This window comes from Bicyclus anynana, chromosome 23, assembly GCF_947172395.1.
Source record: "Bicyclus anynana chromosome 23, ilBicAnyn1.1, whole genome shotgun sequence".
In the NCBI taxonomy this organism is placed as follows: domain Eukaryota; kingdom Metazoa; phylum Arthropoda; class Insecta; order Lepidoptera; family Nymphalidae; genus Bicyclus; species Bicyclus anynana.
Window position 1 is genome coordinate 7,889,145 of NC_069105.1, and position 18,334 is coordinate 7,907,478.

The 18,334-nt window shown below is 35.2% G+C and overlaps 1 protein-coding gene across 2 annotated transcripts; it reads left to right on the top strand.

The window, feature by feature from the left end:
• Positions 1-180: 180 nt before the first annotated feature.
• On the top strand, positions 181-16,400 carry LOC112055302 (probable protein phosphatase 2C T23F11.1). Of its 2 annotated transcripts, XM_024095349.2 has the most exons (8): positions 181-320; positions 1,509-1,702; positions 2,505-2,602; positions 3,704-3,853; positions 4,561-4,741; positions 4,940-5,031; positions 5,798-5,971; positions 14,662-16,400. In XM_024095349.2, exons 2-8 carry the CDS (start codon positions 1,516-1,518, stop codon positions 14,752-14,754), a joined length of 975 nt encoding a protein of 324 aa, XP_023951117.1. In that variant the 5' UTR covers positions 181-320; positions 1,509-1,515; the 3' UTR covers positions 14,755-16,400. The 2 variants fall into 2 exon arrangements, with proteins under 2 accessions (XP_023951117.1, XP_023951119.1); XM_024095351.2 differs by lacking the exons at positions 181-320; positions 14,662-16,400 and adding an exon at positions 7,905-8,325.
• Positions 16,401-18,334: the final 1,934 nt, after the last annotated feature.

An 18,334-nucleotide genomic window follows, 5' to 3' on the forward strand; every position in this document is an offset into this window, starting at 1 on the left:
CCTTTGAAAGTTCAATATTAAGAAAAAACATAATATCTACAGTAGAGTACAGTAGAATTCTAGCACCACCATTCGTCTGAGAGTAGTTCAGTTAGAACTTAGATTTTAGAAAAAAAAAATGTTTATGTTTAGTTTAGATGGGTTTGTCAATTCTTGAACTTGACATTGACGTTGACGTTTTATACAATTTATTGACATTTGACGGTGCGGTGACGGTGACGCACTTGAAAAAAATAATAATAGAATAATACATATTTTGTGTTTTTAAATATTACAAAAAGCCAACAATATAATTTTGTTAGACACAGTCATATAATCTAGTAAGTACAGCTAACATTACTTACGTTCTGAACAAATGTCGATTACGTAGCACTTGTTTTTGTATAGATAAGAGGTGTTATTTCGTTTATTACCCGAGTAACAGTGTTTTTATTAAAAACAAATCAAACATTAGGAAATTGACCAGAGTTCCAGGTGATAATAAGTGTCAGCTAAGCTAATTGGCGGCAGGTGTTCTTTCATTTCGTCAAATTATTACGAAATTATTGTGTATTTTATGTACTTAAAGTTCTGACATTGTTTGTTACGTAGTGATCTCAGTACAGCTGAAGAAGTCATGTATGACGGCTTAAATTAACGTTGTACTTACTAGAAAGCACTCTTACATAGTTAAATGCAATTGCATTATGTGTATTACTTTGTATTTTTTTTTTTAGTTTAGTAATGTTATCTAATCATTTTCACTTGTTTTCGATATCTTTGTGTAATTGATGATATATCTTTTGCATATTATATATAGATAATTGATTTTTTTTTTAGGTTTTTAGTCAAATAGCTATATTTGCGATTACACATTATATTGTAATGTAGTTTATGATTATGTGAGTTGAAATAATAAACCAACTCCATAATTATTATCGATTTTAAAGGCCCAGCACTCGGTCAGGTCTCTCTTGTTATAATAATATCATCCGGCGAGATTGTAGTTCAAAGTTCCCACCCCCTTGGGAATATTGCAGTAAAATATGACCTATGTTACTGTATCTGATACAATAGCTTTCCATTGGTTGAAGAATTTCAGTAGTTTCAGAGCCTATTCATTACAAACAAGCATTCAAAACTTTCCTCTCTAGAATTTAATATTCTAAAGAGATTAAAAATGTGGTATACTTATGAAGCTGTCTATAACATCTGTCAGGTCAGCTATTTATAGCCCTTAGACCACTTTAATCTGGCCCTGGTAAAAATTGGTTTGTAACGGACGTTACCAACTATAAACCAGCTCCCTGAAAATTCCAAGTTTGTAGCATATAAATAAAGGACTTTCATACAAACTTGCGAGACCCTTTAGACCTCTTTAATCCAGCCCTTTCGCAAATTCCATTCTTAGAGGATACTTACTGACTATAACCTACCTCCCTGAGAAATTTCATCTTTGTATGTCAAATGGTTTTGAGATTTTGTGATGAATGACCTTTCGCATTTAAGTTAAGATTATGAATTTACAGTAGAGTAATGGGGCAGACCCTATCAGAGCCGGTGACAGAGAAGCAGTCATCAACATGTCAGGACTCTCGCTACCTCGTCGGCTCATCGTGCATGCAAGGCTGGAGAGTTTCCATGGACGACTCTCATACACAGATATTGTCATTACCCGATGACCCTGGCACGGCTTTCTTTGCGGTTTATGATGGACATGGGGGTAAGAAGAAATACTTTGAATATGCACTAACTCTAAAGTAGATTCAAAATATCTTTCATGTTGGTCTGCGGTCCCATCGGACTATGAGAGTGATGTAATAGAGAGTGGTTAACCTCAATGTGAGTATGGCCTCTGTGACTGAAAAAATAAAACTCAGTCTGGAGCATATTATTATATTTGGTATTAGCCAACGCCCCGCGGTTTTACCCGCGTAGTTCCCGTTCCTGTGAGAATATGGGGATAAAATATAGCCTATGACACTAAAAAATAACATGGCGTTCTAGCGGTAAACAAATTTTAAAAATCAGTAGTAGATCCAGATATTACCACGTCCAACAACACAAACTTAATCTCTTTGCTAGTATTACATTTTATACATTTGTTATTTTGAAGTATAAGGTCCTAAACAAACTAAAGGTCAATTAAGATTAGTTGTGATAATCATAATTAAATGGTAATTTGTCAACAAATAAAAATAAAATGTTTCTTTTTGTTTGGTTGGTTGCATTAAAATTTTTTTGACTCTGTTAATTTTGCAATCTGTCATGAGACATTCATCTCGGTTTTAAGCAAGCATTTGCCTCTATTCTCAAATCTCAATAGCTCAACACTAAAGCGGCCAGGTTCATCAATGGAGGTAGTGGTTTGATACCTGCCCTATCTCGTATCTGGGCTATTGTCGTACCCACTCCTAAGACAGTCTTTTCTCTCTAGTTGGAGGGGAATTTTTATTTTATTTAATTTTATAGAAATTTGGAATGGAAATATTGGTCTTATTAAAAAAAAAGATGTGTTCTTTCAGGTTCAAATATAGCAGAATATGCTGGCAAACATCTGCACAAGTTTATCACAGCGCGGCCAGAGTATCATCTTGGTAACATTGAGGAGGCATTGAAACAGGTAAATTATACTTATCTCAAGATTATTTTCAATATGTATATGATTTGTTATCTGTTATCCCTAATATGCAAAGTAAGAAAATTACCTATTGGAAAGGTCCACTTGGAAAAAGGAAAGTAGGAAAGCCTATAGGAAGGTGGGTGGACGACATTACCGCAGTGGCCGGCCAAGGTTGGATGGAACTCACAAAAGAAAGGGACAAATGGAAAAAGATGGAGGAGGCTTATATCCGAAGGGGCCCATTATTAACCAATTAATTATTTAATATATAGACTAGTTAAAATAGTTTTAAGATATTGTTAAGTACTGTCTAAATTCATCTAAATTCATCAAAATCATTATTATCCCTAATATTATAAACATAAATGTCTGGCTGCCTGTATCATAACACGGCGAAAACGCTGGATTAATTTAAATAAAATTTTGGTACAGCAATAAATGGACTCTTGGAGTATAAAATGGGTTATTTTTATCCCAAAAGTTCCACATTTCCTACAAGATTTGTGAAAAACAGATATTAATGTGAGCGAACTTAGCGGGCGACGTCTGGTAAATGTAGTCTAGCAATTGTTTATATTTTCCATGTGTTGTGAAAGTCGATCTTCATAAGGTGCCATTGGCATCCCCATGGACGAGGGAATTGCAGTAATAATTTCGCAGCACCACTAAGCCTAGGTTCAGATGACATACTCGGGGATGATATTTCGTAGAGTCTACCAGCGATACCGTTGAGTGTCGAGGCGATACCGTTGAAGTCTCGTAGATTATATCGTAGTCGTAGTCGAGTCGCGATGCCATCGAGTCACGATCTCGAGCCGATACTCTCACCAAAGTCTCTTGACAATACCATTCAGTCTTGCGGCGATGTTGAGACGGTACCGTTAAGTTCCGTGGCGATAACGCTCGTTCTCGCGGTGATACTGTCGAGTTTCGATGTGATACCGTATAGGTTTGTGATAATACCGAATTTTGTCGAAAGCAATCAATACAAGACTTATTAATCTTGGTTAGTTCGTGCTAATTATTTTCGGTTAGTTGGCCAAATGAACTACAATAGTGTTTGTCTACAATCCGATTTTGGCAACAAATTTCCCTTTTTAGGGTTTCCTAGATTTGGACCAAGCGATGTTAGAAGAGGACATGCAAGAGAAGGTGGCGGGCAGCACTGCAGTGGTGGTGCTCATAAAGGACAACACGCTCTATTGCTCCAATGTAGGCGACTCGCGCGCCATTGCTAGCGTCAGGGGTGCAGTGAGTTGCTCTATTTCCAAAATGTTTAATGTGACCACAGATAACTTACCTTTTAGGAAGTAAATAGTATGGACGCATGTTTCTATTCAATATTATATGATAACATTCCGATGCGATAATTTCATAACAGAAACGCATTTTCGACATTTGCTCCTAACTCCAAACCAACAACTAGAAATACTATGTCTAATTTTGCCTAACCTAATCTTAAACATAACCTTTTACTCCATAATTTTATAAATTGTCAGGTTCTTATATACTCATTCCTTATTTTATTCGCACAAGTCACACCACACATTCATCTCAATCAAATTCAATCAAACTAAATCAATTTAGTTCTCATGCATTCTTCTCCTATCCGTCTTTCAAATGTTGAAGATAATAATTAAGACAGCAGGCTTAATGTTCTCTTAGAAGCAAGAAAGTGTAGATTCCCACAACTTCCGAACTCTTTTAACATATCTACTACTGAGAATTTCTTGTAGGAAAGAAAAACTCAATATTCAACTGTTTTTCACGTGTCTGAAACAGTGAACCGTCGTAAGGAAACCCGCATACATGAGAATATATGACTAGTGTGTAGTCTGCCAATCTGCATTGGACCAGTGTGGTGGTTTCGTAAGTAGTTCGTTTCGTTAGTAATCATTCTAAGAGTGCTCAACAGTGAGTCGATTATGGGTTGTTAATGATGATGCTAACCTTTTTAGGTGGAAGTATTATCCTACGACCACAAACCCAACAATGAGGAGGAGCTACGCAGGATCACGGCAGGCGGGGGCTGGGTTCAACTGAACAGGGTCAATGGCAACTTGGCGCTCTCCCGCGCGCTGGGTGATTACATCTTCAAGAGGAACTATAGACTGTCGCCGAGGGAACAAATTGTCACAGGCAAGTTTATTAGCAAAGACTTTTAGCTTCATCTTAATAGGCTAGTACACACTATTTTTTAAATGGTCCTAAAGGATTTGTGAATGAATAATAATGCTGGCAGGTGGTGGACTATTATACTCATTCTGAGAAGAGACTCGAGCTCAGCAGTGAGCTGAATATGGGTTGATAATGATGATGATAAATTATCTGTTACAGCATATCCAGATGTACAAGTACGGCAGCTGACTGAGGACTGGGAGTTTATTGTAATCGCCTGCGACGGTATATGGGAAGTGTTATCTAATGAGGTAAGTTATCTTATGTATAAGCAGCTAAAGATTCTGTTTGTCGCCGATAGCTTACAGCTTGGTTGCTTGCGTAACCATAGCCAATAGAGTGAAATCGTCAAGTTGAATAAGTCAATGCTTGACGGGGTCCACTAGTATATTATAATGTGGTTGAAGGTTATAAAACAATCAAATTAAATTTCTTCATTTTCAAATTTTAAGTAAGTATATTTATTATACATCTTGTTATAACGTTCAAGGTTACAATTCGCCATAAAATGGCTTGTAAAATCGAAATCGAAAAATTATGGTTAAGATTCTGAAAATTGTACCCCTTATTTCTACCATCGACTAACTTATGTAAAGCCTCAATAGCTTAAAGTTAAGAGCGGTCAGACTCAACGCCGAGGGGTGGTGGTTCGATCCCCGCCCCGTTGGCCTATTGTCGTACCCACTCCTAGCACAGTCTTTCCCGACTAGCTGGAGGGGAATGGGAATATTGGTCATATTAAAAATAAATATGAAAAATATTCTTTAAATAAAAAGAAAATTTTTGAAAATGGTATATAATTTTTGAAGTACAACACTTTTAGACGCGCCTTATTTGGGGAATAATTCACCAGAATGCGTTACGAAAGTGTAATCGAGCGAGGCGAACGGAAAGTTAAAAGGGAGGACAAAAGAAGTTTTACTTCAGTTATTGTTTTTTTTTTAAGAATACCTTAATAAAAGGGGAGGAGAAAGGTTTGGGATGTTATTTTTTAAATTACAATTATTGTTATTACAGGAAGTGCTATCATTCTGCCGAGTCCGGTTACTGAGCGGCTGGGAGCCAGCGGCAGTGTGCGAAGCGCTGATGCAGCTATGCTTGGCTCCCAACTGCGCCACGGGCGGACTCGGCTGCGACAACATGACCGTACTGCTCGTGTGTCTGTCACCATTCCCGAGGGTCGATATGATGGTGAGTGACTCTTGTAGTATGGCAGTCCAGGGTGTGATAATGGAACTGGAAGGTAGCCATAGGAAGACTTCAATAGATTGACACAATCCCATCGAGTTTGGGCTTGTTTGCGCTGCGACAACATGACCGTACTGCTCGAGTGTTTTTCACCATTCCCGAGGGTTGATATGATGGTGAGTGTCTCTTGTAGTGTGGCAGTCCAGGGTGTAATGATGGAACTGGAAGGTGGCCATAGGAAAATTTTAATAGGATGACACAATCCCATCGAGTTTGGGCTTGTTTGATTCCTTTTGATCAGTTCTTTGCCTTCAGATGGTATTCAGGGACTTGTGATCGTGTTTGAGCTTGTATGACGATTACTTTGTCTCTAGGTATTTAATAATAGAGCTGGAAGGAAATCTAATTTGGGATTGTTGAATTCGTCTTGACGGTTACTTTGGTCTTAAATGGTAACTAGAATTAGATGATGTCATTGAAGGTGGCCAATGGAATTCTGATATAAAACGACGTAGCTGTATGGAGTTTGGGCTCGTTTGATTCGCCTTCATGAGTACTTAAGTCCTAGATAATGTCCGTACAACTTCAATCAGTTTTGGAAAAATAATTCGTTCTAAGTATTATAACCGTGAATTCTGTATGATTAGATGGGTTTTTTAGAAGGCAAAATTGAAGCGACAGAACAACATTGATATAATAATGAAAGTGATTAGCAAAAATATTAAATTACTGTAGTGGCCGCCCACACAAAAATCTCGAAGAAACCGTGAAATTTCGGTATAAAAGTAACATATATGTGTTAATTCAGTGTACCTTAAATTTCAGCTAAATCCATTCAGTAGTATAAAAGTGAAAGCGTAACAAACATCCATACATCCACCCATATTATATATTATTATATGTATATTATATAATAATATATTATTGCATTTACTAATTTGTATTGTTGCACACAACACTAGTTGTGTGTGAATGGTTGCGTTTGTATATGTTTTCTTATTTGCATGTCTGTTTGTGCATGTTTAAGCTTGTTGAAAACTTTGTTGCATGCTATTTGTTCTTTGGTTTGAAGGGTGCCTAATATTGTGTATATACATACAGTCATTCAAGTCGATATTTATTCTGACCATAAGGTTTAGGATGCGCGTGAGTAGAGAGACATATGGTCAACTAATAGCTCTCTCTTTAGTTTAGTTAGAAAGTTTAGCGATCCACATTCATTTGCGAATCGCGCGCGAATCCGTAAACACTCCGCAAAACATGAGTGTAGAACAGTTTTACGTACTCGTATCGTTCGCGCCCGTTTGTGTTTTACGTTCCGCCATCGATCTCCTATTAAAAAGTGGATGCACAATCAGCAACCAAAAAAACGTCCCCACTCAATGAGTGCCACACACAACATCTTGGCACTTAATTCAAGTAGTCGCATTTGCAAATTCAACCTTACACTCAATTCTAAGGCCTTTAGGTATAATTTTCTTTACCAATAATTCAAAAAGAATCAAAGCAAAATTGTCCAGTTATTAAATGAAATTTTCTATGTGATTGTGCGTCCTTTTATTATAAGAGGTCAATGCGTTCCGCGACAAAATTCGCGAAACTTTGTGACTGTGGAACAAATGACAGTTTTTGTCATATCGGAATTCGCGGCGTAATTCGCGGTATGAATTCGCACAAGAATCTAAAGTGACCTTTATAAGTAGAATAAAAATAAATTTTAAAAGTAATTTGTTGACGCCCGGCGTTTTTACCAGCATAGTTCCCGTTCCTGTGGGTATACGGGGATAAAACATAGCCTATGCCACTCGCAAATAATATGGCTTTCAATTGATAAAAGAATTTTTAAATCGGTTCAGTATATCCAGAGATTACCCCTACATCCTCCTGTATATGTATTAGTATTAGTATAGATTAAAACAGTTATTTTTCTCAACAGTCGCCGTTCAAATGTCTCGATACTTCTCGCACCAAGTACTGGACTATGCCGAACCGACGTTACTACTAAAAAGACCGTATTTCAAAAAATAAATTTTTGTAGAAAAAAATGTACAATAAAATAGTTTGCAATAATTATCCTAAAAACAATGATTTGTTGTGAATAGGTATTTGTAAAAAGAAAATGGTTTGTGTATATAAATTATTTTTGCCGCATTTTCCACTTTAAATTATCTGTCCCACTCCAGTATCAGTATTGTAGTGTAATAGCCAAGTTCAAGTTAGGTCTAGGTTAAGTATTTTGTCACATCCATATATTAAATCGAATAATAAATTATGAAAGTCGTCTAACAAGCTTATTTTTGATAACTTATTGTCTGCTATGAAAATAGGTAAAAATATTCGTAAGAAATATTTGTATAATTATGGAAATATATTTCAAAATTCCATGCTTGTTTTATGAATTGTTGAGTTTTGCATGTTTTATTTATATATTTGTATGTTTAAAATTCATAATGCTGTATCATATTGCATGTTACGTTTTTACAATAACTATAACATTATTTGCTTTTTACTAATGCATGATATATGTGAATGTACTATTATGTCGACATTTTACAAAATTGTTTTGTTTATACTTATTGTTTGATAATTGTATGTTTTTTTTTGTTTGGTTGGTCAGGTTAAGTTCATTTAATACATTATGGCGAACAATTGTGATGTTATATTTTGTTAGAAAGCTGAAATTTGGTGTGGAAACACTCATTTTTTTAATTTAAGAAAGATATATAGAGTATGTAAAGGCTATAAAATAAGTTCAATTCCATTTAACACATAAACATAGTCACGTCAATCACCAATAACTCCATTAGGCAAAAGACATAAATATACAACCTAAGATGGAAAAAAAAGTAAACACAATGTATGTGTTTACAAAAAGCAAAATGTTTTTTAGAGTAAAAAAAATATGAATCAGCTTAAAACTTAATAATGTTATTGAATCTAAATATTTACAACGAAACACTTGTAATCAGTTTTATACTACATATAGCATTGCAGTATATTAAAATAAATGTCTGTTGTGTGTTGTTTTGCTAAAAATTTTAGGTGTAGAATACTTTTTTTTATTCATAAGACTTTTGTTTTGTTTTATCATTGCAAATAAATATTCTGTTAAAAATATACGGGGGTTTTCTTTAGTCGTATAAACTGCTTTTTTAAATATTTTATTATAATGATTAGTGTAAATCTTTACGTAGTATAAGACAAAGCCCCTTTCCGCTTTTGTGTAATGTGTTTTTCAAAAATATGTAATCAATATTCAAGAAGAATAGAAAATATCATGGTTTAGGGTTTCCTCGTGGACTAAGTCGCGGGCGTCCGCTAGTATAGCATAAATATAACAATATAATATATCAATCGAAACAAATAAATATTTGATTATCATGTTTATTCAATTCAAATATCTTTTATCATAATTATATCAAATATCATGTATTTAAATGTACCGAACTTGGCTGTCTTGCTGCCGTGTGCTTTATTTATTGCATGCCTTGCATATAACACAATGGTGAGTTTTATGGTTTTTTTTAGAATTTAAATTAATTGATTATGAAACACGGCCTATCCGAACTAATATCACGTGAGTTTTAGCCGTGTTTCATAATCAATTTTTATGGTTTTAATGTTTTGTTTTACGTATTATTTTATTTGAAGTAAACTAAATATAATAGACAAATTTACTTCGTCAAAGCAGGCTCAATATTTTTTACAAGCAAAATCTATTCAATCTTAGGTGCTGCACTTGATTTTTTTTTTTTTTTTTTTTTTTTTTTTTTTTTTCTTTATTATATAATATATTGTAACAATGTTGTTAGAACAATAGACTTATAAATATTTCTTATTGCTAACATGCTATGGTCATTTGTTTGTACAGGCTTACACACCTTTATAAACATTTAGAATAATGGCAAGAAAAACAATTAGGACATAATTTACAAAGTAATAAACTATTATTAACTTAAGACATGTAGGTACCAACCTACCACTGCTAAGCGCCCGTTTGTTGCAAGCACTTATGATAATACATGTAGGTACATTACTATTAATTATATTATTACACAGAAGTAATTTTACAGATGGTAACTTATTCTACTATGGTATTTATTGTATATTATTGAAATGAACTTGATTTTTTTTTTTTTTTTTGCGGGTAACGCACAAATATATTGAGCGAACGGATCGGTGACGAGCGCGCCACCGGTCGCTTGTTATTACTTATTGCTATGAGTCACCGAGAAAATAGTGATGGGGCAGTCTATATTTATTGTATGTCGATGCGTACGATAAAGTTTTGAGTCTACTACGACCTATTGACGAAACCAAAATGTTAGGATGAATGGGGTTATTATGTACATAAAAATTACGAGACAATTTAAGGATGTAATCTTTTAGCAACGGATATTTTAACTGATAATGTAGTTTTTTTAAATTAGTTCTAAATGGCGTATTGTATGAAATTTTTAATGCCTTGTTTTGAATAACTTGTAATTTGCAGTATCTTGTTTCAGGGATGCTACACCAAACAGGGGCTGCATATGTTATACATGGTCTCACTAAAGTGGAATAAGCTTTTAATTTTGTTTTTGCACTCAGCTTAGAATTGCGACTTAAGATTGGGTGCAGTGCGTTGATAGCTTTAGTCCCTTTGGAAATTAGACTGTCAATATTTTTACACCAATTAACCTTATTGTCAATTAAAACACCAAGATACTTAATATGGCGCTTCCAGGGGATAACAAGGTTCCCTATTTTTATTGTCTTGGTGGGAAGAGTACGTTTTCTGGTAAACATTATACTCTCTGTTTTTTCAGAGTTTAGTTTTAATTTCCATTTGTTAAAATAACTGCTTAGCAACTCCAAGGAAAGCTGCAGGCGTCCTACTATGAGGTCACAGTCCTCAGAAGTCGTGTAGGAGGCTGTATCGTCTGCATAAATAGCTAGTTGCGTATGTGGTTGTTTTGGTATGTCATTTAGGTAAAGGGAAAAGAGAAAGGGGCCCAATATAGAACCCTGGGGCACGCCGGCTGGTATAGATTTCAAGGACGATTTGTGATCGTCTATAATGACTGCGAAAGATCGGTTTGTCAAGTACGATTGAATTAGTTTGACGAGGCCGGTGGGAACGTCGTTTATTATTAGTTTATGTAGAAGACCCTCATGCCAAACCGAATCAAAGGCTTTTTCGATATCCAGCAGGATCATACCAGTGCATTTGCCCTGATTCAAGCCATGTACCACATGCTCAGCCACACGTGCTAGTTGGTGCGTAGTTGAGTGATAACGACGGAACCCAAATTGCTCGTTTATGATCAAATTATTTGTAACTTTCTGAAGACGCATTAAAATGATAGATTCGAATAATTTTCCCAGACTGGGAAGCAAACTAATGGGCCTGTAACTTGAGGCTAAAGATGCGTCCTTTCCTGGTTTTTTTATTGCTATCATTTTTGCAACCTTCCACTGGGATGGATAGTAGTTCAATAATAGGCATCCGTTGAAAATTTTAGTAAGGAGGACTAAACATTTCTGTGGCAAATTTTTGAGTAATATGTTACTTAAACCATCGATACCAGGAGCTTTACGTGACTTAAGTTTATTTAATAATTTTCGAATTTGAGATGGTCTAACGAGGCCTTCAAGAGTTATGGAATTTACAACATTTAGTTTGGTAACTGCTTCAGCAACTTCTGCCTCAGATTCGCTGAACCAACTACTTGTTATATTCATGTTAGCTAGGAAAGCCTCTGCTAAGACCTCACACTGCTCTTCTGTGGATGATGTGAGAGAATTTTCGGTAATTTGAAGAGGAGGAATAGTATTTAGTTTAGGATTTAATGATTTTATTAAACGTGGTAAGTCAGATGATGGATTATCAACTTTAGCAAGCTTGCGTGACCAAATATTATCGTTAAATTTTTTAATTTCATTGTTAATTTCGTATTGTAATCTGTTAAATTCAGAGAGAAGGTACTTTTTAACTGACTTATCTTGTACTTTTAAGGAAGATCTACGGTACGAGTTTTTTATTTTTATAATTTTTCTAATGCGGCGAGGTAGTTTGATTGTATTTATAACTGTTATAACCGGAACACTGTGGTCTCTGGCACTAGTGATAATTTTAGTTAAATGTTCAATATTACTATCTATTTCAGTGGTAGATTTGAAAGGTGCAATTATGAGAGAAATGTTTTCATTTATATACTTTCTGTATTTTGCCCAATCAGCGTTTTTGAAATTATAAGTTTTAAATGATTTGCGAGAAAATTTACCTGCAACAGTAAAAAAGATAGGAAAATGGTTTGAAGATAGACAAGAAAAAGTTTCCATATCAGCAATAACATTAATACCTTTAGCTATGACCACATCCGGAGTGGTAGGAGTGTATGAACTGTTGTAATGAACTAAAGTGGGTGTACTTGGGGCAAAGATGTCATATTCTTTATTAATCATGTGATTAAATAATACTCTACCGCGTAAGTTCGCAGCAGGGCAGTTCCAGTATGGGTGCTTGGTATTTAAATCACCCATAAGAACAAACGAGGGATACCTATCAATGATAATATCAAGGTCGCTACATAGAAGCGGTAGATTGGGAGATTGATAAGCAGCTATGAAAGCAACATGTTTACCAGAAAGGGATACCTGTATTCCAGTACATTCTAAGTTGTGAGTACGAGGCATATTAATGGGAACATGAGGAATGTCTGACTTAATAAGAATAGCAACACCTTGTCCGCGACCCTCAGCTAGTTTATCCCGACGATAACAATGGAATCCCGGTGTGTTAGGGTGCACATTTGGAGATATTCTAGTCTCACATATACCTATAATATCAATGTCAAGTGACCTTACCAAATCCTGAAGTTCAATAATTTTTGTTCGAATGCCATCGGCATTCCAGGATAGTATACGTAACTTATTACAATCATACATATTGACCTAGATGAGTTAGGATAAGTATTACTTTATCCATCATGCTTTTGCATGCTATGAACTCTTCTTTAATATTTTGGATCGCCTTTAGTATAATTAATATATCACTAGTAGCTTGATTATTAATATCAAGAGAAACATGCGATGTAGGTTCTTGATTACCACCAGCCACGACATTGTTCCAGGGTCGGCCGTCTACTTTATTTTGTGGCGTAATTTTTTGTGATTTCAATGACGTTTGAATATTTATTTTCTTTTCTTGTAGAATACGGAGGTATTTTTGGCGCTCATTGCATTTTCTAAAATTTGCTGGGTGGTTTTCGCCACAATTGCAGCACTGGGCCTGTTGAGATCGATCCTTTTTTGGACAGTCGATGGTGAGATGTGACTCCGTACATTTGACGCATCGAGGTGTAAGATTACAATTTTTTGATGAGTGACCAAAACCTTGGCAGCGAAAGCATTGAGTTCCATAAATGTTATTGGCCTGATATTTGCGAATTTGAACTACACAATTGCTAATATACTTGATTTGTTTGAAGCGTTTTATATCACTGTCGGGTGGGAGTTGAACAAAGAAAGGAGGGCATGTAGTCCTTCTATTATCCGGTACCTTCATTTTACGTACAATGACATTGGCAAAGCCAAGGGAAGTGAGCTCTTCTTTTAAATACTCTTCAACATAAGCAGGTAGTCCATAAATGACAGCTTTAGAGATCCTTTCATCCTTGCGGGAGAAAGTGTGATAGGGGACATTTTCCGACTTAAGACCCTTTTTGACAGCCTCGTGGCTATCCGGAGAGTAGCATATTACTGCTACTTTATTCCTACCTCTGTATTGTAGGTGAAAATTTTGATTGTATCTGCTTATGAGAGTCTTGAGAAACTCATGAGTCCAATCTTTAACTTCGATGACGATTGGTGGAGTGCGGTCTGAGTTTTTCCGGGCAATTGTGGCATCCTGAAGTCGTTTTGCTGTTAAGTCCGATGAATCAGTTGTTAGGGTGCTGAATCTATTTGTCGTGTTCAATGGAGCCATTGAGTTGAACTCAGCAGGACGCGCTGACCTTTTGGGAATTTCCCATTCTGAGGTACCGGGGAGCGTTTCTCGGGGTCGCTTCCCAACAGAATTTGATCGACATAAATAACGATCCATGGTTAAAATATATATTATCCGTTATCGATACAGAAAATTTTTCCCATCACTAATGCTGTTGAATGGCAACTGGGTGAACGGTAAACAAGATACGCTGCACCTGATTGGACTTTATTAATGGATATTTATGAAAAACATTATAAATTCCAGAAGATGTCGTTACTTTGAGAGACTGAATATTTTCCTTTTTTCCAAAAAAACCTAAATGTAGTACTTGTAAAGCTTACTGTGCCGTGGCAGACAAACATTCCGAAAGACACAGTATGAAAGTGAATAAATATGAGCTAACAAATGAAGTACATAACTAAAAATTGCTGTATGGGGTGTAAGTTTATATGCCGTAGAAATGGGTGCGAGAGGATTACCTGCAAAATTTCTATAATTTTCCTAAAGATCTTGGATACAAATTAAAAAAAAAATCTTTTCTGTTTATCATTTTTATTTTGTTATTTTTTTTTTATATATAATCTTTTAGGATCACCCGTGTATTTGTTTGTTTGTCCTTGCGTTATTTCCAATATGTATTTACATCTACAGTAGTAATCATTTTTTTTGTATACATTTTTCGAATATGTTGTCGTAAATTGCATTTTCTTTTGCATTTCAGAAACCTCTTGACGAGACGACATTGAATAACAAGTTCATGACCAAAATGGAGGACTTACTCTACGTAGAGGAAGAAGACGCAGATTTGAAATAAAAAACCGCATAACGCGTCTGTAAATATTTGTACAAATGAGTAATATATGTTGTAAAGTATCAAAAAGTGAAAATGAGGGTAGCTTAAAAAAATTATGTCGATACTGAAAACGTCGGTTGGTATATTTTGTCTATTTGGCTTAAAATGTAGTGGTAAGGTGTACAGACAAAGCGTTGGTGTAAAATCTGAAAGACTGATCTTTAATGCAGGCTACAGACGTTCAGTTTTAAGTGTACAGTTTTATATAACCGAAATTGTAGTAATAACTGTACCAGTTCTTAGTTTTGCCTACACACGTTTTAATTGAATAGTTCGACTGTACTGTTAAAACTGTAGGAACTGAACTGACATACCTTCAGTTTTAATTGAACAGTCAAACTGTACAGTTAAAACTGAAGGTCTGTAGCCCGCATTACAGAACGAACCTTCATTTTATACACAATGCGCGTCGTCTACCAATACATACTAAAGTAAACGGACTTCTTGGAATATATTGACTAAACATTATGAGATTAACCTTATACATATATCAAAAAAATATTTTTACTTGACATCGCAACACACATTAAGTATTGTCTATGAATTAACGCAAGATGTAATTTTCAGTCCGTTTTATGTGTGACGTCAAGTCTTTGTAGACTACACATGTAGTGAGTGAATAATTATTTTGGGGTGAAAGTTAAAATAATTTATTTACTTTTAATTGTTTATGGACAATATTTTGCATACTATTGTACGGTGTTTATTGATTAAAAATTAAAACGGCGCTTAAGGAATTGATTACTCATATCATTGTTATATGTAAATTTATCCATCATGCATCTTAAGGGCATATACACAGGGCGTTTTTTTAAACGGACTAATGACGCGCGTTTTTAAATGCGCCTATACTACAGCCCTACCCGATTATTAAACAGTGCGTAAAAAACTTCAAAAATTTAGAGCCTCAGTAGTTTAACAGTAAGAGATGTCAGACTCATCACCGATGTTCCGCGCGGGGCGGGGGGCGTGTAATGATGATTGAAAAAGACTGACGCGACACGTCACTTCCCCGCACGCACGATTTCACAGCCAGTCTTTTCCCCTGTCGCCCGCATATCATGGGAGTGTTATCAACTTGCCAGACTATAGATATCTCTTTTGTTGCAATGGATGATGGTTAAATAGAGAATGATATGTAGAAAAATGAACTTAGCGTGAATATTAAGCGTCTTAAAAACGATCAAACGTTTATGTCAAATAATTTGATAGTTTGCGGATTTGTTTGAAGCGTTTGTCAAACATTGCATGATGACAAACTCAAGTTTGACAAACTAATTTGTCAAATATTTGATCGTTTTTAATGCGCTTTAGGCCTACAGGTCTTCAGACGGGCAATGGTTTTTATTGTTATTGCAATTTAATGTGGAATTGTATAGCGGGCAAGCTGCAAGAAATAGTTTCTTTAAATGCATTTCTATTAACATTTTTATATAACGAAGGTTATTATTAGTATTTATTTGTTTATTGTATTCTAGAGAAACACTGTTATTAAAAAATATATATTTTAGGTTATTTTGGACATTTTCCTTTCTTTAATATGTATGCATTGTGGAGAGAAATTAAAAAGTATATAATAATTAGTTATATAAAAAAAAATGTTCTATTTCGTTTTGACTATGGAAGTTTATGTATATATTTCTTAAATTGTTTACTGTTTTGGTTAATTTGCTTATATTGTAGAATTACTTATTGTATTGAAAATAGTTTAAATATAATTTTAAACCAAAAAGGTTAAATATAGTTAACTAGATTTATTTATGTGTGATGGATTTTCATATAAATTTTGGGTGATGTTCATAGTTTTATCCAAGAGACTTCCTTTTTTAAATGTTGGTTAAGTGGACTTGCATTTATGATTATCAGCTGGAGTATCCGCTAAACCGGTCTCTTTCAGAATATGAAAGCCACCGAACTTTTGAATAGTGATGGGTTTTCATACATACGCTACTATAATTATATATTTTATTGATGATGAATGAAGAACAAACAACGTGTTTATATTCCGAAAGACACCGAGTGAGTGTATAACCCAGTTGATGTAAGATTACAATGTGACATTTCAAATTGTGTCAAATTTTATTTAGTGCAATTTTCTATATTTGTCTGAAGATTACAATAGTAGATATATCCTCATGCTACAAATAATTTTTAATGGATTATTGATATAATGTTGGACTTGACAAGAATTTGATGAAACAGTAATTTCGTTAACTGACAAGTAATTTGCTTTTTAAAAACCTTTGTCAAGTAAGTAAATTATGTTGGTAAGGATCTTGCAATACAAGTTACAAACAAGTTCAAAAATTTGCATTGCATGTTCTAATATTCCTTTGACATGAATATTCTAATATGCATATAATCTGAGCCGTGATAGCCCAGTGGATATGACCTCTGCCTCAGATTCCAGGGGGTATGGGTTCGAATCCAATCAGGGGCATGCACCTCCAACTTTTCAGTTGTGTGCATTTTAAAGAAATGAAACATCACGTGTCTCTAACGGTGAAGGAAAACATCGCGAGGAAACCTGCATACCAGAGAATTTTCTTAATTCTCTGCATGTGTGAAGTCTACCAATCCGCATTGGGCCAGCGTGGTGGACTATTGGCCTAACGCCTGTCATTCTAAGCGGAGACTCGAGCTCAGCAGTGAATGTATCTGCTTAATAGTTATTTTACTAATCGCATTCCATCTTAGAGCGTTTAAGCACTTAAGCTTGTGAAATTAAGCCAGTGGTATATCTAATATTGAAATCTTTGTCAATATTTTGTTTATAACAAATACCTCAGCCTCCTCATATACAACGATTTTAGTAGATTTGGTATTCGGGTTTCAATAGAAAATGTAACTTAGCGTTTGGACGGTAGCTTTTTTAAATACATACATTATAATATACCAAAAAACCACTGATGCAAATTATAGCAGTCTTTGTCCGCGGATAACAGCCCCTGTAGCCAAGTAGCACGAAGATTCTCTTTCTACGATCGCAAACGCTTCGAAAACCAGAAAAATGTATGGGAATGACAGATCTTGATTGTTTTCGAAGCGATTGCGATCGTAGAAAGAGAATCGACGTGGCACTAGGCTACAGGGGCTGGAGTGTGGGGGTGTGACGATAGAGGTGTGGGAAGAGAGGTAGAAGAAGCATTATGGAAACGCTACGGATTCAAGAGCTTACGATAAATCTCTGGTCAGTGTAAGACAGTCTGACTCCCCTCTGACGTCATACCTCGCACCCCTGTACTACGCGGTCGAGGATTCAAGTAAAACATTCGCGATTTAGTGCACTCACTGATATACAAGTTGTGTGAAAAAAAAAATGTCTTCACGTCAAATGTGTGGCTAGAGCACTGTCTTTATGTTCGTAAAGAATACAACATGAAACATAAAATAAGTTCACAATTGGCTTTTATTCACAAATCTTAGTGTGATCAATATCAGCCCATTTTAAGGCTGACACTGATTCACTACAAGGCCAAAAGCCTATCAACTATCAACTAGCTTATCAACCTGCTCAAACTGCTGGTCCAGTGTGAGTTGG